The sequence below is a fragment of the Scyliorhinus torazame genome, chromosome 10 (genome assembly GCF_047496885.1).
Source record: "Scyliorhinus torazame isolate Kashiwa2021f chromosome 10, sScyTor2.1, whole genome shotgun sequence".
Taxonomy (NCBI): Eukaryota; Metazoa; Chordata; class Chondrichthyes; order Carcharhiniformes; family Scyliorhinidae; genus Scyliorhinus; species Scyliorhinus torazame.
In genome coordinates, this window is record NC_092716.1 from 171,469,372 (window position 1) to 171,495,075 (window position 25,704).

General features: G+C 48.9%; 1 protein-coding gene across 3 annotated transcripts in view; it reads right to left on the reverse strand.

The window, feature by feature from the left end:
• tkfc (triokinase/FMN cyclase) overlaps nucleotides 1-25,704 on the reverse strand; it is a 148,602-nt gene that overhangs the window by 76,774 nt on the left and 46,124 nt on the right. For all 3 annotated transcript variants that reach the window (XM_072518937.1, XM_072518936.1, XM_072518938.1), the window contains exons 5-8: nucleotides 18,736-18,814; nucleotides 15,767-15,856; nucleotides 5,683-5,717; nucleotides 1,112-1,196 (exon numbers count right to left, since the gene is read on the reverse strand). In XM_072518937.1, the coding sequence (XP_072375038.1) occupies nucleotides 1,112-1,196; nucleotides 5,683-5,717; nucleotides 15,767-15,856; nucleotides 18,736-18,814 (289 nt within the window). The remainder of the gene's footprint in view (nucleotides 1-1,111; nucleotides 1,197-5,682; nucleotides 5,718-15,766; nucleotides 15,857-18,735; nucleotides 18,815-25,704) is intronic.

Consider the following 25,704-nt stretch of genomic DNA (forward strand, 5'->3'; position numbering starts at 1 on the left):
TAGAGACAGAGTAAAATTAAACACAGTAAAACAGAACTGATAACCAATTTATCCACTTGAAATCTGTAAAGTAAGGAAACACAATGGGAACCTTTCACCACGATCCAGTCAGGGATACCAACTCCAAAGTATTATGCTAACCTAATTTCCAGGCAGTCGTCAGCTAGTGATTTTAAAATATAAAATGTTAGTGGTGACGGGAAGGCCGAGGTAAATCAGTTAGTAACATGCACCAGTCCGAAGGAGCAGTTGAGAAACACAGGTTAGTGTACAGATCTCTTCATAATTAAATGTTAAATGTCTCTACTGCCCAGTACCCTTTCAAAGTTCAACTCGAGTTCACCTTATATGCTTCAGAAGAGTCCAGGCCCAGTTAAATTATGTCTCTAACATTCAGCAATGCATACAAGGTTTACTAATTTGAAACATTCTGCAAAACAGAATCAGAACAGCAGGTAATCAGTGAAACAGTGTCATAATTATCTATCTTCTTCTATCAGACAGATGGAAATGTTTCCCTTCAAATATTCCACATCACAAAAAGGTGAGGAAAAGAATATTTAGAATGAAATGACTCTAGCCAACCTCAGCCTCTCCAAGAAGATATTTATGCATTGAATGATGTGTCCCAGTCTCTCCCTCATGAAGAGATCTGTACACTAACCTGTGTTTCTCAACTCCTCCTTCAGACTGGTGCATGTTACTAACTGATTTATCTCGGCCTTCCCGTCACCACTAACATTTTATATTTTAAAATCACTGGCTGATGACTGCCTGGAAATAAATATGTTGAACAGAATTTAGCCTGAAGAAACTTCATGATGATATTGTGAAACACCAACGCTTAATAATTTTAAAGGTCAACAAAGAGGCTGATGGGACAGCTGAGACATATGCAAGTACTCCTCAGAATCATACCTACCAGAGTCAGCATTTTATTCCAAAAAAGTGCACATAAATCTCTTTGATTGATTCCACACATTTCAGTGGTATGAGAATTCATAGTTACTTTGATGCAGATCACTGTTTCTCAGGGTTTGTATGGAGCACCTCCTCCTATACACAGGATGACGGAAGAGTAGAAGCCACCTACACCCAACTTTGTACTTACCAGCTTGCATGCTCAAATGAGACTCATTTGCAGGATCCGTCATGTGATCGATTACTTTTTGTATCACTTCATCAGCTGATATCATCTGGGAAAAGAACAAAGTCAAAAAGGTGATGAACCATCAACACTTAGACAAATTCAGTGAGATGACATCAGCTGTGCCATCACAGTGATAAAGCACCATTACAAAATGGCCTAATGTAGGAGCAATAACTTGTATGTCAATTTACTGCCATTTTGAAATGCCCATATTAGTGAGACATCGATTTAGGGATGGAATAGGGCTATGGTGGATGAAGGGTATGCCACCAATAATGAGGCAAAGGTAGAAGGGATGCACAAAAGGGCAGAATCAGAGGCTGAAAGGGTACAGATGGAAATTTAAAGCTGGAGGAAGTTGTACATGTAAAATGGGATGGTGCCATGGAAGCAATTAATAGGACATGGATTTTCAATTTAATGCACTGAGGTCCATAATACCCGTTTAGGTCAAAAAAGGGGATAATGGGCATGGATGACTTAGTGCAGGGCAGGATATGCATATTGTTATGACCACAGCAGATGTTAATTGCTGAATAAGCCAAATCCCAGAGGGAAATTCAACTCATAAACCATAACCATTTTTTTTTGCATTCTGAAAATGAGAAGAAACCAACTCTCAGCAGCATAGAATAGCTGGACCTGTTTTGGGATTTTTTTTAAAATTAAAAGATTTATAAACAATAAGAAAAGAAAACATAAGCACACAAGATGATAGTTACACAGTTAAAATGGTATTCCATCACATCCCCAATAAACTGGGTGATCATTTGCCGGAACATCTTCGCTCAGTATGACTCCATCCTTTCTGTCATTTTCCATTTCAACTCACCATTTTGTTCTGATGACCACATGCCCATCTATGGCTTGTTGTAATGTTCCAGTGAAGCCCAATGCAAACTGGAGGATTATACACATTACAGTCTTCTGGACTCAACACGGAGTTCCAACAACGTCAGACTGTGAACCCTTTCCTTCATCTGAACTCCCTTTCTCTTCTTGTTTAAATCCAATTTTTTTTTCCCAACGGACCACCCCTTCCCTACAAGTTCATCTTTCATGTGTTCTTAAGTTTTACTTTCACAGAGTGCTCACCTTTGTTCTGCTATCTTACCTTTATGCCACTATGAATACCTTCTTTCGTCCTTACCACTGCCATTAACACTTCCTTTGTCTTGTGTCCAAACACTTGTCCAATCTCTTCCAGTTCCCAACTATCCCTGACCTTCTGCCTCGCTCCAACTACTTCACACCCTCTTGAACAGAATCAAATCCATCTCATTTCTCCCTCTTTTTCGCTCTGAAGCGGAGTCAGACAGATCAAAGCATTAACTCTGTTTCTATCTCCCATCCGGACCACAAATACTCGGTCAGGCCCACAAGTAAACTCTTCCAGGCAAGACTCCATAGATGTTTGACCATAAAATCCAGTAAATTACCAATGGCAAAACTGCTATCGTTGTAGTAAAGGTACACCATACAACCTGTCAACTCTGCTTCCACTCTGCTGTGAAAATCCAATAAAACCTCAGAAACAAGACTACTCTCTGAAACCCAAGACTTTTCTGGTTTTCTGAGTGGCTACTTCAACCTTTTCACCTTTCAGCACAAAGTTGTTTCTAGGATGACTTACTCACACATAATCAATCCCAACTTCAGCTCAACATCGCTCCTTAAATATCCCTTTCCCTCCCATCTTTGATTCCATTGTTCTCCGCACTCTTTTGAACTCAGCTTTTTCAAAACATAAAAACCTTTCATATTTTCCAAAGGGCTCCACTTACAGGTAAAATAAATTTTGACAACCTTCCCTTGTTCACTTCTGAAACTGTTGCAAGTTGCAAAAATTCCTGACTCCTCTTTGAAATTTAACGGTTGAAAATCTAATTCTCTATTTATCTCTTAATACAAATTTCCAAATGCAGGTTAATTACTTTTTAAATCCACTTTGCCATAGCTTCATTACAAATGTATTTAACAACTTTACTCCTTCCATCTCTCAATTCTCTGAGACAAGCTGGGCTGGTTTTTCTGTTTGGGAGACTATGGCTGGGATTCTCTGAAATCCCGGTCAAGTGTTGATGCCGGCGTCAAAACCGATGCTGGCGTCAACGGGCCTCCAGGCCCAGGCATACACCCCTTCCTATGGGGCTAGACCAGCGCAGGAGTGCTGTCCGCCGCTCCACGACCGGTGCGAGCCCGCGCATGCGTGCCGTGGCCGGCACGGGTCAACGCAGGCCCCCGGGCAATATGGCGGAGCCCGACTGTGTCCAGCACGGAGGAACATAGGCCCTCCCTGGAATGAGCTCGCCTGCCGATCGGATGCCACCGATCACGGGCCTGGCCACCGTGGAAGCCCCCCCCCCTAAGTCGACCCCTCCAACCAGGACGACCCCCGCAGCCAGAAGGTTGAGGTCCCGCCGGATGGCCCGTCAAGCGCGGAGAATCGCCGGGGGAACAGTTTCCAGCGGCCCCTGATCGACACCGCAGCGGCCGCGCCGGAGCGATTGCCGCTGATTCTCCGGTCGGCGGAGAATCAGCAGCCCGGCGTCAGAGCGGTGTGGCGGGATCCGCGCCCCCCCCCCCCCCCCCCAGGCGATTCTCCGGCCCCGGATCAGAGAATCCCGGCCTATGTTCTCCCACCAAAGTTGAATTGCACCAGTTTTACGATCCTCTTGCGGTCATAATGCGGGATGCAATTCAGTATTTCACGCCATGCAAATTAATGCGGCTGGCCACGCCCCCGCACTACAAATCGGCCGCAACCCTCACTCTCACCGCAAATCGGCCCAACCCCCCTCCCCCCCCCCCCCCCAAGTATGGAGGTGACACGATCTGCTCCCCGGGAGCACTGTAATAGGGGACCCCCCCATGGACCCCTGTAATAGAGAATCCATGTATTAGCGATCCCCCAGGGACCCCTTTAATAGGGGGAACCCCCAGCGACCCCGGTTATAGGGGACCCTCCTCAGAGACCCCTGTAATAGTTGGTCCCCCACATACCTAAAGGAACCCCCTCCATAGCAACCACCCCCAAACACAGACCCACCCCCCAATAAAAAGGACCCCTGTCTGGAAAATAGGGGGCGGTCCAGACAGGGGCATTGGGAAGCATTATGGCTCTAATGTTTGCCTTCCAGCTCCACGTGTCCATTCCTCAAAGGAGAGCAGCTGTACCTGCGTCTGGTTCCCACTGATCCATTATCTGCAAGCCATTCATAGCTTTCAAATAGTGGTCTGTGATTGGCAGCTTCTAAAAACCATCTGCAGCTTTGATCCATTCATATCCTTTCATACTTCAATAGGCTAAGTGGTGAAACCCCAATGTTTGTCAACATTGACCACATCAAAGAGAGGTAAGTGCAGTGAAATCACAAGCTTGAGTGATTGGAATGCACTTACATCTCTTTGATGTGGTCAATGTTTACAATCATTGTGTTTTTACCACTTAGGCGTGAGGAAATATGAATGGATCGCAGCTGCAGATGGTTTGTATTGTACAAGCTGTCAATCAGACCACTACTCAAAAGCTATGAATGACTTGCAGAAATGGATCTGTGGGAATCAGACGCAGGCACAGCTGCTCTCATTCGAGGAATTGAGCTGCAAAGTAAGTATTACAGATATAATGCTTCCTACAGCTCCTATCCGGACTGCTCTCTAGCTTCCAGACAGGGGTCCATTTTCTGGGGGGTCAGGGGTTGTGTGTGGGGCGTGGTAGTCTGTATGTGTGTGGGGGTTGGGGATCTGTGGAGGGGGTTCCTGTGCGGGGGTCCCCCTATAACAGGGGTCCCTCAGGGCATTCCACTATTAAAGGGGTCCCTTGGTGAGGGCCCCCCCCATTACAGGGGTCCCTGGAGGGGGGTCACCCTATTACAGGGGTCGGGGGGGGGGGGGGGGGGGCGGGGAGGGTGGTGGTGTCCACCTATTACACAGATCCCTGTGGCAGGTGGGGTCTGCCAGAGGAGGCGTGAGCAAGCAGTACATTGTTGAGGGTGTGCGGCCCTCGCATTGGCTCAGATGGTCTCTACCAGTGTGGCCCTGGCAGGGTGAACATCGTGGTGAACCAAAGGGGCCCCTATCGCCCACCACGAGGTCCACTACGTCAGGTTCATGATTGCTGAGACCATGCGTGATTCACACCCACGTGATTCCCGACCGTGGGACTGGAGAATCATGGGAGGGAGGAGGATAGGACGCCAGGCCCCGCTAAATAGATGCAAACGGGTCACTAAGACCCATTTGCATTTATTTATATCTCCCGCTGGCGTGCATCGTGGGCCATGTTCACGCCGCGAATGGGCACTGATCACAATTTTCCCTGACAACTGATTCTCCGTCCCATCGGGGACCTACTTATAGACCATCAGTGGCAGATAGATGAGTCTTGTGCTCAGCATGTTGGTTCTTATGCCATGCGGGTAATGCAGTATTCGCAGTATTGTTTCCATTGAAATGACAGAAATAGATATTTAACTTTTAATTTCTGCTAATGTACATCTCCTGTATATTACTGTTTAAAGGTTGCTCACCTTAATCCGCTCGATACCAGCTTCTCCGTGGATACCTAAACAAACAACAGACCTTGTCTCAAAATAATGTAGCTGCTATTGATGATTTTCTAAATTGTCTATTCTCTTCTGACGATGGTGACAGCTGCTTGGGCAGAATTCTATGGCAAACATCCACTTTTGGGTATCTCGCTCAAGTGAGCATTCAACATATACCTTGATAGGGTGTATCTCAGCTAAATCCCACCCTGTTTCAAAGACCAAAAGAACAAAGAACAATACAGCACAGGAGCAGGCCCTTCGGCCCTCCAAGCCTGTACCGGTCATATCAACCTTTGCCAAAACCCTCAGCACTTCCTTGTGCTGTATCCCTCTGTACCCGTCCTATCCATGTGTTTGTCAAGTTGCATTTTGAAAGCCGTTAATGTATCTGCTTCCACAACCTCCCCTGGCAACGTGTTCCAGGCACTCACCACCCTTTGCGTAAAAAACCTGGTCGCACATCTCCTATAAATTTTGTCCCACGGGCCTTAAACCTATGCCTCCTGGTGACTGACCCCTCCCACCCTGGGATAGAGTGCCTGCCCATCCATTCTATCCATGCCCCTCATAATCTATTGCTATCTACTGCAGTTTTGAAATGATCAATTGATCAAGCTCAACAAATTTTTCAGAGAGTTCTAGATTTCCACTATCATTTGTATGAAGAAGTACTGGCACTATCCCTAAACTGTCTTTCTAATCTTAAGGTTATGTAGACCTCTATCAGGTCACCCCTCAACCTCCGTCTTTCTAATGAAAACAGTCCGAGTCTATTCAGCTTCTCCACACATCGCGAGATGCTGGAACGTAAATCCTACCCATTGTGGGCAAGATTACATTTTGATAAATCTGCATATTAGAGCGAGACGGGTAATATGCAGTTTCCTGAGGCGATGGGATCTACCAAAGGGATGTCCTGGGAAAGATTCTCAGTTTCTAAATCTGGGCATGTTCTCTCACCAGAATGGATCCATGTGTGGAGTGAAGTTAACATGTGCTTATACGGACTGCAAAGGAGTGTTCTACCTCCTCTACCTTGTAAGGATAGTGACTACTTCTAAGGTACGTTTCCACTGGCTGAACAACCTTTGATTTCTTACTAAAGTGATATTTTGTTGCATTTGAATTTAGCGACTATTGTCATGTTATTCGGCTGCACTGCGTACTGTAGCCAAGCACAACCCTGTGCTTGCTTGATGGGCACAAACACACATATACTTCCCTCAAGGGATCACTGGCTAGTGATCGGGGTCAAGGATTCCAGATTGTTTTCCTCTCCTTAACTCACAGAAGTAATTTTTTTGTATTTGTTCTTTGTTGGCAACACTAGAAATGTATTGGCAATCCATACATGCTCTCTGATGGTGCTGGTTGACTTTCTCTTTGTAGTGATGTTGCTTCCATCTTATTGCTCGATAGGGAATCCTACAATACTGACATTATGGCATTGAAGATACAATGTAAAATGTCTATATTACAATGACTTCCATCGGAGGTAATGGTGTTCCAATGATGTTGCTGCTCTTGTTCTTCCCAGTGATTGAGGTTGCAGGAGTGGGAAGAGCTGTTCAAGAAAGACTGGAAAGTTGCTGCATACATTCTGCAGACAGTACATACTGCTACGACTGGTAGTGGAAAGCAGGTGGGGAGGCACCAATTAAGTGGACTGCTCCGATCTATTGAGATCAAGAATCGTTTGTGCTGTTACAGCTTATCAATCCAGGGAAGTTATGACCAAATCATCACAAACCTGATTTGAACCTTGTAGATGGGGAAGAGACACCATGGGACTAGAAGAACTGATGGAGAGGTTTCAACTGCCCAAAGGGAAAGGGCTATGATACATAGATCAAAAGCTTCCTCCGTAGGGAAATGACGACGTACCCACGGACTCTGGGACACTCACTGGTAAAGGAGCTATTGGATGCGGGTACTCAGTTTCTGGCCAGCTCTTTTGCCACAGTGCTGATCTTTGGTCTAGTTAAGCTTCTCATCCAAAGATAAATAAACAAGCATGGCTACATTATTAGAAAAGCTATGGACAGAGCTGAACATAGGAATAGGAGTTGGCCATTCAGCTAGATCATACTTAAACTCCATTTACCTGCTACTACTCCAATTTCCTGAACACATTTATCTGACATAGAGCTATCTATTGCAGTTTTGAAATGATCAATTGATCAAGCCTCGACAAATTTTTCAGAGAGTTCTAGATTTCCACGATCATTTGTATGAAGAAGGACTGACACTACCCCTAAACTGTCTTTCTAATCTTAAGGTTATGCAACTAAAGACGCATGAGTAAATAGCTGAATTCCTGTTCATATGAGAGTGGCAAAACCATTAATAAAGTAACTGACGATGTTTGGATTAACCAGGCCGAGATCAGCACAAGCTCATGGACTCGGACGGTACAATCATTTACTGAAATTTCAGGTCAATTGACTCTTATTAAAATTAAAAAGAATATATTCTGAAATGTGTAGCACAATCAATCACTCACAAGGCGAGAAGAGATTAAGTCAATCGATGGCTTTATTACGCAGACTTGTTCCCCAGCAGCTCGGTTACAGAATGCGGCTGCTGGGAGAACCCGGGTTCTTATACTCTGCCTTACTGGGTGGAGCCAGCAGGCGGCAGATCCAATCAGGACCCAGTGTCAGTCCACCAATAGCCTCTCGGCATCACTGGGTACTGTACTACCCCTAATACATACCACCGCATTCACCCCTTGTTAAAAAAGAACCCGGCAGGGGGGTGGGTCGCATGGTGGTAGGGGTTAACAAGGTTGGTACTGGGATTCCATTAACACAGTGGCTATGCATCGATATCAACTGTTAACTATTTACAATGCCGCTTTTACTGGGCTGAATTATTTACAGATCTTGCTTTGTCACGCAGATTCAACGAGTCGAGTGGGTGCCCTGGTCGTCTTTGCCGATCGTCTCAGCTCCGGTGGTGGTGCAGGCGCTGGCTCGGGCACTGTAGTCTCTGGGAGCGTCGCGATGTTTGTTCCTGTTTCACTACTCCTGGGCGGGCACGGGAGGAGGACCGATCCACCCGGGAAGGGAGCAGCTGTGGGGTGTGCCGGCGGGAGGGAGGGGGTGATTGGTGTTCGGGGGGGGGAGCTCCGGCGGGCGCCAGTTCCCGCAGGGAGACCGTGTCCTGTCGGCCGTCAGGATATGCCACGTAGACACATATCTACATTGAGGGTTTGCATGGAGGAGATGAACCCTCTCGACCAACGGGTCTGATTTGTGTGCCCGCACATGCTTTCGGAGCAAGATGGGTCCTGGGGCTGCCAGCCGGGTCGCAAGTGACGTTCCGGAGGAGGACTTCCTAGGGAAGACAAGGAGGCGTTCATGAGGCGTTTCATAGTTTTCGTAGAATTTACAGTGCAGAAGGCGGCCATTCGGCCCATCGAGTCTGCACCGACTCTTGGAAAGAGCACCCCACCCACGGTCGACACCTCCACCCTATCCCCATTACCCAGTAACCCCACCCAACACTAAGGGCAATTTTGGACACTAAGGGCAATTTATCATGCCCAATCCACCTAACCTGCACATCTTTGGACTGTGGGAGGAAACCGGAGCACCCGGAGGAAACCCACGCACACACGGGGAGGATGTGCAGACTCCGCACAGACAGAGACCCAAGCCGGAATCGAACCTGGGACCCTGGAGCTGTGAAGCAATTGTGCTATCCACAATGCTACCGTGCTGCCCACCGTTTGATTAGTTGTGGTACACAGCAGCGACCGGATGGAGTGGAGGGCACCTGGGAGGACTTCCTGCCAGTGGGAAACTGGGAGACGTCTGGACTGGAGGGCCAGTAGGACGGTCTGCCAGACTGTTCCGTTCTCCCTCTCTACCTGACCGTTCCCCCGGGGGTTGTAACTGGTCGTCCTGCTCGAGGCGATGCCCTTGCTGAGCAGGAATTGACGCAGTTCGTCGCTCATGAAGGAGGATCCCCTATTGCTATGGATGTATGCGGGGAAACCGAACAGTGTAAAGATGGTGCAGAGGGCTTTAATGACTGTGGCCACGGTCATGTCGGGGCAGGGGATGGCGAAAGGGAAACGGGAGTATTCGTCAACCACGTTTAGGAAGTACGTGTTGCGACCGGTGGAGGGGAGGGGGCCTTTGAAGTCCAGACTGAGGCGCTCAAAGGGACGGGAAGCCTTTATCAGGTGCGCTCTATCTGGCCTGAAAAAGTGCGGCTTGCACTCTGCGCAGATTTGGCAGTTCCTGGTGGCTGTTCGGACGTCCTCGATGGAGTAGGGGAGGTTGCGGGTCTTCACGAAGTGGTAGAACGGGGTGACCCCCGGGTGGCAGAGGTCCTCGTGGAGGGCTTGGAGATGGTCCACTTGTGCGTTGGCACATGTGCCGCGGGATAGGGAATCGGACGGCTCATTCAGCTTTCCGGGTCGATACAAGATCTCATAATTATATGTGGAGAGTTCGATCTTGTCGTTCTTGATCTTGCCCCGCTGCGCATTATCGAACATGAAGGCTACCGACCGTTGGTCCGTGAGGAGAGTGAATCTCCTGCTGGCCAGGTAATGCCTCCAATGCCGCACAGCTCCTACTATGGCCTGGGCTTCCTTTTCCACTGAGGAGTGACGGATCTCTGAAGCGTGGAGGGTACGGGAGAAAAAGGCCACGGGTCTGCCCGCTTGGTTGAGAGTGGCCACCAGAGCTACGTCGGATGCTTCGCTCTCGACTTGGAAGGGGAGGGACTCGTCGATTGCGTGCATCGTGGCCTTTGCGATATCCGCTTTGATGTGGCTGAAGGCCTGGCGAGCCTCTGTCGACAGGGGATAGACGGTGGACTGAATTAGCGGGCAGGCCTTGTCCGCTTAGTTGGCGACCCACTGGACGTAATAAGAGAAAAAGCCCAGGCCGTGTTTCAGGGCTTTGGAACAGTGAGGGAGGGGAAACTCCATAAGGAGGCGCTTGCGATCAGGGTCGGGGCCTATCACTCCATTACGCACTACGTAGCCAAGGATGGCTAGACGGTCGGTGCTAAACACGCATTTTTCCCTGTTGTAGGTGAGGTTCAGGGCGTTAGCGGTCTGGAGAAATTTGTGGAGGTTGGCGTCGTGGCCCTGCTGGTCATGGCCGCAGATGGTGACGTTGTCGAGGTACGGGAACATGGCCCGTAAACCATGCTGGTCAACCATTCGGTCCATCTCCCCTCGGAAGACCGAGATTCTGTTAGTGACGCTGAATGGAATCCTTAAAAAGTGGTAGAGCCGCCTGTCTGCTTCGAAGGCAGTGTACTTGCGGTCGCTCCGGCGGATGGGGAGCTGATGATATGCGGACTTAAGGTCCACGGTGGAAAAGACCTTGAATTGTGCAATCCGATTGACCATATCGGATATGCGGGGGAGAGGGTACGCATCGAGCTGCGTGTACCTATTGATGGTTTGACTATAGTCTACGACCATCCTCTGCTTCTCCCCGGTCTTTACAACTACCACCTGAGCTCTCCAGGGACTATTGCTGGCCTGGATTATGCCTTCCTTCAGCAGCCGCTGGACTTCAGACCGGATAAATGTCCGGTCCTGGGCGCTGTACCGTCTGCTCCTAGTGGCGACAGGTTTGCAATCCGGGGTGAGGTTCGCAAACAAGGAAGGCGGTTCAACCTTGAGGGTCGCAAGGCTGCAGATAGTAAGTGGGGGTATAGGGCCGCCGAATTGGAACGTTAAACTCCGAAGGTTACATTGAAAATCTAACCCCTGGAGAGTGGGAGCGCAGAGGTGGGGGAGGATATAAAGTCGGTAATTCTTAAATTCTCTCCCCTGCATCATTAGATTCGCGATGCAGAACCCTTTGATTTCTATGGAATGGGATCCCGCTGCCAGAAAAATCTTTTGGGTACTCGGGTGGATTGAAAGAAAACAGAGTCTTACCGTATCCGGATGGATAAAACTTTCCATGCTCCCAGAGTCGATCAGACATGGCGTTTCGTACCCGTTAACCAGCATCGTCGTCATTGCAGTTTGGAGTGTCCGGGGCCGCGACTGGTCCAGTGTCACCGAAGCCAGTTGCGGTTGCTGCACGGTGCATTTTCTTCAGGCCCCGTGGGGCCGTCCATGCTGGGGTCCTTGGCTGTCAGCCAAGATGGCGGCATTCACGGATCGCACGCGGCAGGTGGGGCACAAGATGGCGGCGCCCATCCCCCCGCATGGAGTCCGGGACCCAAAATGGCGGTGCCCGTTGGCCGCACATGGATCTTTGGGGGGGTTGAGTCTGTGATACCAGTTTTCCCCCCAGAGATTGCGGCGGCACTCCGGGACTGGCACACAATAATGTCCCTTCTTGCCCCAACTTTTACAGAGGGCCGAGCGGGCCGGGCAGCGCTGCCGGGGGTGTTTTGATTGCTCGCAAAAGTAGCAGCAGGGCTCCCCGGGTGGTCTGGTGCTCTGGCCGCGCAGGCTTGCGGGGGGGTGGGGGGTGCCGGGGAGTCCAAGGGGCTGCCGCGCGGAAGGGGGCGTAAGCGTGGGCATTCTGCGATGCCACAACGAAGAAGGCCGCAAGCGCCCGTGCGCCCCAGTGAGTCTCTTTCCCACAGTCGCTGGCGAATTTGGGATGAGGTCATACCTGCTACGAAAGCATCCCTGATTAGGAGTTCCATATGTTCGTTAGCCGTCACCGGTGGGCAGTTGCAGCTCCTTCCCAATATTAGCAGCGCGCTGTGGAACTCGTCCAGCGATTCTCCGGGGATTTGCCGTCTCATCGCGAGTTGGTGGCGTGCATAGACCTGGTTTACGGGCCGAATGTAGATCCCTCTCAGCATGGTGAGCACCGTCGGGAAATCCTCCGCGTCTTCGATGAGCGTGTAGATCACCGGACTCACCCTGGAATGCAGGACCTGCATTTTCTGGTCTTCTGTAGGTCTGCCGGGGGCCGTTCGGAGGTATCTCTCAAAGCACGCTAGCCAGTGTTTAAACGTGGCCGCTGAGTTTGCAACATGGGGGCTGATTCGCAGACACTCCGGGGTGATCCGGAGCTCCATAGTCCTTTAAAGTGTGCGTAATAAATTGTAGCACAATCAATCACTCACGAGGCGAGAAGAGATGAAGTCAATCGATGGCTTTATTACGCAGACTTGTTCCCCAGCAGCTTGGTTACAGAATGCGGCTGCTGGGAGAACCCGGGTTCTTATACAGCACCTTACTGGGTGGAGCCAGCAGGCGGCAGATCCAATCAGGACCCAGTGTCAGTCCACCAATAGCCTCTCGGCATCACTGGGTACCGTATTACCCCTAATACATACCACCACAAAATGCCTCTAGCCTGACCACAGGAGTGGTTCAACCATACTTTCCAGGAAAGGTGAGAGCTACAGCAATAAGATAAAGAGATTTTCAGAAAAAACATGTCCCCATAATGAAAATGGGAAGGACTGCCAAGTTTAAGTCATCCTGGATGCCAAAGAGCATACATCCTGGATGCCAAAGAGCATACATCCTGGATGCCAAAGAGCATACAGAGTCGGATAAGGCAAAAAACAGAAGCTTATGTCAGATACTAAAAGCTCAAACATCAGAGGAGCTTAGAAAGTGCAAGGGTGAAATTAAAAAAAAAAAACATTAGGAAGTAAAGAGGAGACATGTGACATTGGCATGTAAAATCAAGGAAAACCGAAAGGAAGTGTGAAATATCTGATGGAGTGAACAGTTATGGAGGAAATATCAAGATGCATGGCTTCCTTGAAAGTGTATAATTCAGCAAGTCTGGATGAAATATATCTCATGTTGCTCAGGGGAGTAAGGGAAGAAATAGTGGAAGATCTGGGGTGCGATTCTCCCCTACCCGGCGGGGGGTTCCGGCGTAATGGAGAGGCGGGAACCACTCCGGCGTCGGGCCGCCACAAAGGTGCGGATGTCTCCGCACCTTTAGGGGCCAAGCCCTCACCTTGAGGGGCTAGGCCCGAGCCGGAGTGGTTTCCGCTCCGCTGGCTAGCGGGAAAGGCCTTTGGCGCCACGCCATCCGGCGCTGAAAGGTCTTCGCCAGGCGACGCATGCGCGAGAGCGTCAGCGGCTGCTGACGTCATCCCCGCCATGCACAGGGAAGGGGGTCTCTTCCGCCATAGTGAAGACCATGGCGAAGGCGGAAGAAAAAGAGTGCCCCCACGGCACAGGCCCGCCCGCGGATCGGTGAGCCCCGATCGCGGGCCAGGCCACCTTGGGGGCACCCCCCTGGGCCAGATCGCTCCGCGCCCCCCCAGGGCCCCGGAGCCTGCCCACGCCGCCTTGTCCCGCCATTCAAAAGGTGGTTTAATCCACGCCGGCGGGAGAGGGTTGACATCGGCAGGACTTCGGCCCATCACGGGCAGTAGAATCGACGGGAGTGGGCCCGCCGACCGGCACGATTCCCGCCCCCGCCGACTGGCGCGGCGCGATTCCCGCCCCCGCCGAATCTCTGGTGGCGGAGAATTCGGGACACGGCGGGGGCGGGATTCACGCCAGCCCCCGGCGATTCTCCGACCCGGTGGTGGGTCGGAGAATCGCGCCCCTGATTACTTTTTCAATGTTCTCTGACTATAGATATGGTGCTGGAGGATAACTAGTTTAAAAATGAGGAAGGGATAGCCCAAGTAATTATAAGTCAGCCAGTCTAAATTATTGGAAAAAATTTTGAGATGGTATAAATCTTTTTGAAAGGCCTGGATTTGTTAACAGAACGTCGTGTATGACTAACGTGATTGAAATTTTGAGGATGCAACAAGGAGAGGTGATGAATCTGGTTTGTTGCGGATTATAAAATAGCTTTTGACAAGGTCCCACCCACATGGTAGACTGGTCAGAAAATTAAATGCTCATGGGGTCCAATGGAAAGTGGAACGATGGATCCAAAGTTGGTTCACTGACATGAAGCAAAGAGTAATGGTAAATGGAGAGGCTTTTTCCACTGTGGTCCCTGGGACTCAGGAGTAGGTCTCTTGCTGTTTGTGGTATCAGTGACTTAGACTTAAATGTAAGGGGCATGATTATGAAGTTTGCAGATGTTACAAAAATCTGTCATGGTATTGACAGTGAGGAAGAGAGTTGTAAACTGCAGAAAGCTACTAATGGAAGGGTCAGATGGACAAAAAAGGGTCAGTGGAATTCAATCTAGAATTGAGAGATAATGCATTTGGGGAGGACAAAAAACTGTAAAGAAATACACACTAAATGGTAGGATTCTGAGACATGTAGAGGAATAGAAGGATCTTGGAGTGCATGTCCAAAGATTCCTGATGTAGGTGGTTAAGAAGGAATATAAAATACTTTCCTTTATTGATCAAGACCGAGATCTTCTGGTCACGCCCCTTGGTGGGATCGTCCAGTCCCACTCAAAGTAAATGGACTTATGGCTGGGTTGCTTAAACTCCCACAGTGGGTCCAGCCATGAAAGGGGCCAGAAAGCTCCAGCCCTAGAGTATAAGGGCATGGAGGCTATGTGAGCCTTATATAAAACACCAGTTCGGTTGCAGCTAGAGCAATGCATAAAGCTAAGGTAAACGTATTTCAGGAAGAATGTGATCTCTCTAGAGAGGTTACAGAGGAGATTTACAAGAATGCTGTCAGAAATCAAGGATTTCAGCTTTAAGGAAAGATTCAATACGGTTGGGCTGTTTTCTTTGGGAGATTTAATGACACTTATTTATGTTTGCAGAGAGGCCAATAACCCAACAACTACTTTTAAAGTAATTGGTAGAATGATTACAGCAGAGCTGAGAAGCTTTTCCACCCAGAGGCTGGAGGTGGTTGAGAAGGTTAGTAGAGGCAAAACCCCCAATCACATTTTAAAAATACTTGGGTATAAACTTGAGGTGCCATAAATTACAGGACTGCAGATGAAGAGCTGGAAAGCTGGATACCTCTTTTTCGACTGGCATGGACAAAATGGCCTCCATCTAAGCCATGATTTTTTCTATGTTTCTTTCTCTTTTTCTATGAGAGGGATATTCTTTAGTATACATGCGGAGCTAAGTGTGCTATGCTATTCTACTGCTGACCAGTACTGTACTATTATATTCTAAAAGTTCTATGCTTTGAACAGCCTCTTACCCAGTCCAAGTTCCAATTCATCCTCTTCCAGATTGAAGTTTGGCTCTGATCCAGGGACACTGCATGGCGAAAGACAGATTCCCATTGTACCTGAGCAGGAAAATATACATGGAGAAATAACAAACTTAGAAGAAATTTGTGCTGATGATCTTGTTTCCACTGAAACCACACAGATGGAATCATATTTCAGTTGAACAGATAATTAGACAACAGTAGCTCAGAGGCCTTAAAGATCAATAGCTTTTTGGAAATAGTGATGTGTGCTGCCTCTGCTTTCTGGTCAAAAGCATCATCTGGAGCAGAAATAGCATGCAATGCCTGGCAAGAAGCACATTTCGATGCCACATCGATGCTGGTTATGCCACATCAATGCCGGTTATGCTCACACCTATATTTTTTTCCTCTCAGTTTTGTCTGCTCTTTCTCCGAAGATGCTGCCTCTTGCAAGATTACAAGTTCATGGTGCTAATAGCCCTGAATCATATTACCCCTCCAATGTCTTTGTGCTGTCTGACTATCTCATATGCAGTCATAGATAAGTCAATTTTCTTCAGCTAGACATTGAACTTGCATCCCACATTTGCTACAAACTTCATACTTTACCAAAAATTCCATCGGTCTATTACCTCAGGCTGAACTAATTTGTTTGCAATATTGATCTTCTGTTCTGAAATCGAGCTTTCCAACCCGAGTATGCCCTCCATCAGAAAGATAATCGGGGGGGTGCCAACTCCATAACATCGTTCGCCTCTTCCTACCACCGTGTTGTTGAAACCCTTCTCCGTGCCTCTGCAGATTCACACGTGACAATTCCAATGCTCTGCTGGCCAGCCTCCCATCCTTCACCTTCCATAAACAGCAGATGTTCTACTCACTCAGTTAGCCCTGTACTCACCTACATTACTTTCGCTTCCAGTTTCATAAATACTTAATTTGGTTTTAAATTACTTCATCACTTTCCCTCCAGTTCTTTGTAATTTCGACCAGCTCTCCAAACCCCTTTGCTGGATGGTATATTATCTTACACTGGCTTGTTTTGCAACCCACCCCCTTCAGTCATCCAGGCTTCACACTCTGGAATTCTCACCTTTAAGACCCTCTTAAAATTCACCTTGAGCAAAGCTTTTGGGTACCTCTGCTAATATCTCTTTCTTTGGTTCAGCATCTATTTTTGTCTAATGATGCTCTGGTAAGAGGCTTGAGATGTTATTCTATATTGAAAGGGATTATATAAACAAGGTGGACATTGCAAGCATTTTCAATCCATCTCTCATACCTGACATCCATGCAAATATTTATTTCCCTAGCCCAGAGGGATAGAGGCCAATTGTGAGCACCTTACTAAGTGATCAGCAAATTTGGAAAAAATGGAGGCTATAATGGTGGACAAATCTGGCTTATTTGGCTTGGTACAAGAACACATGGTACATTTGCCCACTGAGCAATCCCAGACTGAATAAAGAAATTCAATTTGTATCAGGATAATTCTCATTTGTATAACTTCAAGGATGTGAAGTATACCTTGCATGACTCAATGCTGATCCGCTGCATGCACCCCCCCGGCCCCCCCACAAGGCAAATAATAAGCTCTTGTGGTATAATTGTAATGGAGTCTCGGTCTTTTACAGAGATTCTTTCACTGAAGGACTAAGTAAAGCACATCATCCAGGACAAAGCAGCCTGCTTGATTGCTACCGCTTCCACAAACATTCAATTCCTCCATCACCGACAAACAGTAGCAGCAGTGTGCACCATCTACAGGATGCACTGCAATAACTCGCCAAGGTTCCTTAGGCAGCACCTTCCAAACCCACAACCACCACCATCCAGAAGGACAAGAGCAGCAGATACCAGTTGGGGTTCCATGTCACTCACCACCCCGACTTGGAAATACATCATCATTCCTTCACTGTTGCTGGATCAAAATCCTGGCATTCCCTCCCTAACAGCACTGTGGGTGTACCTACACCTCAGGGACTGCAGTGGTTCAAGAAGGCAGATCACCACCACCTTATGAAAGTCAACTCGTATTGGCAATAAATGTTGGCTGGAGATGGCACACAACTAGGCATAGGATATTGTCTGTTGTATGATCCATACATGCAGTCTTGTTGCAGAACTGAATATAAAGGTAACTGAACACAGCATCCGGAGGCTGGAAGTGCACAGAAAACATAGTTTGATAATGTCCTAAATGTTGGTCTGGATGAATGATATCCTTCTCATGGACAGTTAATCCTTCCTTTCATAGAATCAATGGTGCTTAGATGAATGATCAGGAGTTCTGCACTGGTGAAACAAAGCTGACAACCAGCTGGCTTCCCCTTCCCCAAATAATTATGTGACTGGTAAATTAGTTCCCCTCTCATGCCCAACCCTCTCAACACCTTAACCTGGTATTGTATGATTTCTTACTTAACTTATCATAACTTTGAAGTTAACTCCTACTTGAGAGGTGTAACGATATTGCAGGACCAACTCGGCAATTTACTTACTTCTGCTTGACAAAACACACAAACCTCACTAATCAGCCTGACAGTTGGTTCAGTCTACTTATTTCCTTAATATACCTTGAGCTCCAGCAGCCAAACAGAAATGCTTCCCATTAAAATCTATGTTGCATACAATCACAGTTAAATGAAGCAGGAAACTTTGGTGGGTACAGTCAGTTTCAAGAGGAATAGAATAAGAAATCAAATTTCAAAGAGTATAGACCCACATCTGAGGGTTTCACTTGTTTTTGTCGAAATTAATTTGAGTCAGTACAGACTTATCCTTCTGGCAGTCCTGCCTACTTCTTAAACATAAAGTGACAATAAACTGTAAGGGCTGTATTTTTCCAGTCACCAATACAAACTGATTTCCTCTTAACTTAATCCTTAATTTCTCTTGCAGGTTTAAGTGTATTGAATTAACTATGATCAACTAGAATATTTGCCACGGTTTTGTTCCGCAATTTGATCACTTACCTAATTTACTTAAAGCGATGTTCAGCTTCTCTACAATTTCATCAAGCGGTTTCCCCATTTCAGACATGGCCCCAGCCATCTGTCAACAGCAAAGTTAGTACAATAAATACAGAGGAAGGATTTAGACGTGGATATAATGACTCAAAATTTCTTTCTAATTTTCTTCCATTTTCTTCTGAAAATGCTTGGTTCTCTGCTGTAATACAATTCCATCTTGGTCAACTATCAGTGCATTCAACTATAGAGATCATTAGTGTCACAGCTCATCCTTTATTCATCCAAATATTACTTATCATTTCTGGTCATTTGCTCAGTTTTATGCAGAGGGCTTGGATAGGAAGCTACATAGCAGTGTTATGTTCACAGAACAGTTGGGAAGGAGAAGTTATGTAATAGCCAAGGAAGCCTAGCAAGTGACTGATGTGGGAGGTAGTGGTGTCGCGGTATTTTGGGATAAAAGGAAAGGGTTCCCAGAAATATACTTTCAAAATGGATCAGCGTTATCTCTGGGAGATTTGACCTCGTGCTTTGTTGTCCCAGTGTTCATGATGGTATAACACAGCATAGATGCATGAAGTTAAGGAAAGGATCCTGGTATGACAGGTGCTCAGGGAAAGCACCAGGCTGAATATCTAAGTTTCATATGTATTATTGAAAGTCTTGTTTTTTTAAAAATATATTTTATTGAAACAAAAATTTCAATAAAATGTTTTTATTGAAACAATAATTTTTCCCTCTTACAAAGCAAATGAAACAATAACAAAACAGAAATTTTTAATACACAGGTAACAAAACCCCATTGTCTATTGACCTAAACTAAACTAACCCCCCCCCCCCACTCCCCCTGGGTTGCTGCTGCTGGTCATCTGTCTTCCCTCTAACGTTCCCCTAGGTAGTCGAGAAATGGCTGCCACCGCCTGGTGAACCCTTGAGCCGATCCTCTCAGGGCAAACTTCATCTGCTCCAGTTTAATGAACCCCGCCACATCGTTTACCCAGGCCTCCAGTCCGGGGGGTTTCGCCTCCTTCCACATGAGTAGGATCCTGCGCCGGGCTACTAGGGACGCAAAGGCCACGACATCGGCCTCTTTCGCCTCCTGCACTCCCGGCTCTTCCGCAACTCCAAATAGAGCTAACCCCCAGCCTGGTTTGACCCGGGCCTTCACCACCTGCGAAATCACTCCCGTCACTCCCTTCCAATACCCTTCCAGTGCCGGGCACGCCCAAAACATATGTGCGTGGTTTGCCGGGCTCCCGCCACACCTCCCACATTTGTCCTCCACTCCAAAGAACCTGCTCAATCTTGCCCCCGTTATGTGTGCTCTATGTAGCACCTTAAATTGAATCAGGCTAAGCCTGGTGCATGAGGAAAAGGAATTTACCCTGCTTAGGGCATCAGCCCACATGCCCTCCTCTATCTCCTCCCCTAATTCTTCTTCCCACTTTCCTTTTAGTTCGCCCACCGACTCCTCCCCCTCTTCCCTCATCTCTCTATAAATCTCTGACACCTTGCCCTCTCCGACCCACACCCCTGAAAGCACCCTGTCCTGTATCCCCTGTGTCGGGAGCAACGGAAATTTCCTCACCTGTTGTCTAGTAAACGCCCTCACCTGCATATATCGCAAGAAATTTCCCCGGGGCAACTTATACTTTTCCTCCAATGCTCCTAAGCTCGTAAAAGTCCCATCTATAAATAAATCTTCCACCTTCCTAATTCCCAACTGGTACCAGCTCTGAAATCCTCCATCCATTCTTCCTGGGGCGAACCTATGGTTGTTCCTGATAGGGGACCCCACCAGGGCTCCCCGCACCCCACTCTGTCGCCTCCACTGTCCCCAGGTATTCAGTGTTGCTGCCACCACCGGGTTCGTGGTAAACTTTTTAGGTGAGAACGGTAGCGGCGCCGTCACCAGCGCCTCTAAACTCATCCCTTTACAGGACTTTCTCTCCAGTCTTTTCCACGCCGCTCCCTCACCCACCATCATCCATCTACGTATCATTGCCACATTGGCGGCCCAATAGTAATCACCCAAGTTCGGTAGTGCCAGTCCTCCTCTGTCCCTACTACGCTGAAGGAACCCCCTCCTTACTCTCGGAACTTTCCCTGCCCACACGAAGCTCGTGATGCTCCTATCTATTTTATTAAAAAAGGTCTTGGTGATTAGTATAGGGAGACATTGAAATACAAATAAGAACCTCGGGAGGACCATCATCTTAATTGCTTGCACCCTGCCCGCCAGCGATAGAGGCTGCATGTCCCACCTCTTGAAGTCCTCCTCCATTTGTTCTACCAGCCGTGTCAGATTAAGTCTGTGCAAGGTTCCCCAGCTCCTAGCGATCTGAATCCCCAGGTATCGGAAGTTTCTTTCCACTTTCCTTAGCGGTAAGCCTTCTATCTCTCTACTCTGGTCCCCTGGATGTATCACAAATAATTCACTCTTCCCCATGTTTAGCCTATACCCCGAGAATTCCCCGAACCCCCTCAAAATTCGCATAACCTCTATCATCCCCCCCCGCTGGGTCCGACACGTATAACAATAGGTCATCTGCGTATAACGAGACTCGGTGTTCTTCTCCCCCTCTAATCACCCCTCTCCATTTCCTGGAGTCTCTCAACGCCATGGCCAGAGGTTCAATTGCCAACGCGAACAACAATGGAGACAGCGGGCATCCCTGTCTTGTTCCCCTACATAATCGGAAATACTCCGATCTATGTCGACCTGTAACTACGCTTGCCGTTGGAGCCCCATAAAGAAGTCTAACCCAGCTAATAAACCCGTTCCCAAACCCAAACCTCCTTAACACTTCCCATAAATACTCCCACTCCACCCTATCAAATGCCTTCTCTGCGTCCATTGCCGCCACTATCTCTGCCTCCCCCTCCACTGGGGGCATCATTATCAACCCTAATAGTCGTCGCACGTTAACATTCAGTTGTCTCCCTTTTACGAACCCTGTCTGCACCACCCCCAGGACACAGTCCTCTATCCTCGATGCCAGTACCTTTGCCAGCAATTTGGCGTCCACGTTCAATAGTGAAATAGGTCTATAGGACCCGCACTGCAACGGATCTTTGTCCCTCTTCAAAATTAGCGATATCGTCGCCTCCGACATCGTCGGGGGTAGAGTCCCCCCTTCCCTGGCTTCATTGAACGTCCTCGCCATCAACGGGGCCAACAAGTCCACATATTTTCTGTAATATTCCACCGGGAACCCGTCTAGCCCCTGGGCCTTCCCTGCTTGCATGCTTCCCAGTCACTTAATAACCTCGTCCGCCTCAATCGGCGCCCCCAGGCCTGCCACCTCCTGCTCCTCCACTTTCAGGAACCTCAATTGGTCCAGGAACTGCCGCATCCCCTCCTCTCCCTCTGGGGGTTGAGACCTATACAGTTCCTCATAGAAGGTCTTGAACACCTCATTTATCTTTCCTGCCCTTCGCACCGTGTCTCCCCTTTCGTCTCTAATTCCTCCTATCTCCCTCGCTGCTGCCCTCTTTCGCAATTGATGCGCCAACAGGCGACTAGCCTTTTCCCCATATTCATACCTCCTCCCCTGTGCCTTCCTCCACAGTACCTCCGCCTTTCTGGTGGTCAGAAGGTCAAACTCCGTCTGGAGTCGTCTCCTCTCCCTGTACAATTCCTCCTCTGGGGTCTCTGCAAATTCCCTGTCCACCCTTAAAATCTCCCCCAGTAATCTTTCCCTTTCCTTGGCCTCTGTTTTCCTTTTGTGGGCCCCAATAGAGATCAGCTCTCCTCTGACCACCGCTTTTAATGCTTCCCAGACCACTCCCACAGGGACCTCGCCGTCGTCATTGACCTCCAGGTATCTCTCAATACACCCCCACATTCTTGCACACACTCCCTCATCCGCCATCAGTCCCACATCTAATCGCCAGAGTGTTCTCTGCTCCCTGTCCTCTCCTGCTTCCAGGTCCACCCAATGTGGGGCATGATCCGAAACCGCTATGGCTGAGTACTCAGCTTCTTCCACCCTAGAGATCAACGACCTTCCCAACACAAAAAAATCTATCCGGGAGTACACTTTATGGACATGGGAGAAGAAGGAAAACTCCCTAGCCCTAGGTCTAAGAAATCGCCATGGATCCACTCCCCCCATTTGGTCCATAACCCCTTAAGTACCTTGGCCGCTGCCGGCCTTCTTCCGGTCCTTGAGCTGGATCTATCTAGCCCCGGGTCCAGCACCGTATTAAAGTCCCCTCCTAAAATCAAGTTTCCTGCCTCCAGGTCCGGTATACGCCCCAGCATCCGTCTCATGAATCCCGCATCGTCCCAATTTGGGGCATACACATTAACCAACACGACCTCCATTCCCTCCAGCCTACCACTCACCATTACATATCTACCTCCGCTATCTGCTACGATGTTCTTTGCTTCAAATGCTACCCGTTTCCCCACCAAAATGGCCACCCCTCTATTCTTTGCGTCCAGTCCTGAGTGGAACACCTGTCCCACCTATCCTTTCCTTAGCCTAACTTGGTCCGCCACCTTTAGGTGCGTCTCTTGGAGCATAACCACGTCTGCCCTTAGTCCTTTCAAATGCGCGAGCACTCGGGGCCCTTTTTATCGGTCCGTTCAGGCCTCTCACGTTCCACGTGATCAGCCTCACTAGGGGGCTACCTGCCCCCCTCCCGTGTCGACTAGCCATTACCTTCTCTAGGCCAGTCCCATATCCCGCCTCCGTGCTCCCGCTCGCTCCCCCAGCGTCGCACACCATCCCCGCCCACCCACTCTTTAGCCATTTCCTTTTGGATTTCCGCAGCAGCAACCCAGTTGTCCCCCTCCCCCCTCCCCCTCCCCAGATCCCTATCTAGCATGATTGCTCCCCCCATATCACTTCCGTAAGTCAGCTGACTTCAACTGACCCCGGCTACTCCTGCTCACTCCTCGACCCCCCCCCCGTGTGGGGGAACTCCCATCCGCCTTGCGCCTGTCTTCCCGTCTTATTCTTTCTGGCGCGGGAACATCCCTTTATCTGACCCGCCTCTTATGGCGCAGCTCCCTTTCCCCTCCCCCTCTCCTTCCCCATTCTCCGACTATGTCCCGTCTTTTCCCCCTCACCGGCGCCCACATTTCCCCAATGTCTCCCCCCTTCCCTGTTTACTTCTCAATTAACTTCCACCGTAACATTAACAAAAACATTTCCTGCAGCATCAGTCCCTCAGTTCCGGTCCAATTTCTCTTCTTTGATGAAGGACCATGCTTCCTCCGCCGTCTCAAAATAATAGTGTCTCTCCTGATACGTGACCCATAGTCTTGCCGGCTGCAGCAGCTCGCCCTCCTTCTCGCCACCTCCGCACTCCAATCCTGGTATATCCGTACCACAGCATTCGCCCATCTGCTACTCCGCACCTTTTTAGCCCATCTCAGGACCTCTTCTCTGACCTTAAGGCGGTAAAATCGCACGATTATCGCCCTCGGTGGTTCTCCCGCTTTTGGTCTTCTCGCCGGAATCCGATTTGCCCACTCCACCTCCATGGGGCCCGCAGGGGCCTCAGCACCCATCAGTGAGCTCAGCATCTTACTTGCGTACTCTCCACAGTCCACTCCTTCCACACCCTCAGGGAGACCTAGTATCCGAAGGTTCTTCCTTCGCGCTCCGTTTTCTAGGGCCTCGATCCTTTTAGTACACTTTTTATGAAGTGCCTCGTGCGTCTGAGTCTTAACCGCCAGGCCCAGGATCTCGTCCTCAATATCTGTCACCTTCTGCTCCACCACGCGGAGCTCAGTCTCCTGGGTCTTTAATGTCTCCTTGAGCCCCTCAATTGCCTGTAGCACCGGGGTCAGCACCTCCCTCTTCAGCAGCTCCACGCACCGTCTCACGATTTCATCCTGCTCAGGCCCCCATGTTGCCTGCGCTTTCTCCGCCGCCATCTTGTACTTCTCTCTTTCTGACCCTTTGGTCGACGATTCCTCGCGCTGCAGCCGCCGCCGGTTTTTTCCTCCTTCGTTTGGGGGGGACTCCCTTCTCACACACCCCACACCGGGTTGCGTCGTCGAAAAATTCCCCGTTGGGGCTCTTAAAAGAGCCCGAAGGTCCGTCGGAGCTGGAGCCGCCGAAGCGTGCGGCTAGCTCGGCATCACCGCAACCGGAAGTCCCTTCAGTGGCCTTGATGAGATCTTTTCACAGTTGTTCCCTCTGCTGCTAGAATTCACCTTTGATACAGGCCCTCAGGTCAGCTTGCAGCTTTAAGCTTGCCCTTCCCCCGCCTGCATGCTGGAAGAGGCCCTGTTTATCCTGCAGTTGCAGCCAAATCTTTTACTGTTTCTGCCGTGTCTGGCAACCAAGAGACATACCCTTCCTGGGGGACACTGTCGGGGGAATGCTGCAGCCTTCTTCCCACACCGGGAAATGGCAAACAAATGCCGTGGGGGCCCTGTAACGAGCCCAAAAGTCCGTTCCAAGCAGGAGCTACCGAATATGCGACCTAGCTATGCATAGCCGCACCCGGAAGCCATTGAAAGTCTTGTTGAATACATTTGTTATGAGGACACCATGGTGGTTCGCAACAAAGGGCTGGAAAAGTAGGAAATTGAGAAAGATGGAGAACTGTGGAGTAATGGTCACATGGAGCTGACATTAAGGGACCTGGGGTCTGATGAGTCATTCGCAGGCACTGTCTAGAGCAATATATTGAGGGTGCTTCTTTACTTTCTCTTCATCCTGAGATGCTACTGAAGCTCTAGTGGCAAGGACTGTTCCCTTAGCCAGGTTGTGTAGATTGCAGCAGACCAACACAAGCTCCGGGGCTTGGTTTAGCTGTCTTTCAGCTTGGGCTTTGAGCCAGGCCTCATTATGTATGTTGGCTGAGAGCCTAGACAGCAATTAACATATAAAAACAGCTGCTCTCCAGAGGAAACATTGTTTGATTGAGAGCTCAGCTGGTCTGATCTCTGTGATCAATTTCACAATGTCTGTTGACATATGTTTAGTGGTTTCAAGGATCTGTGGT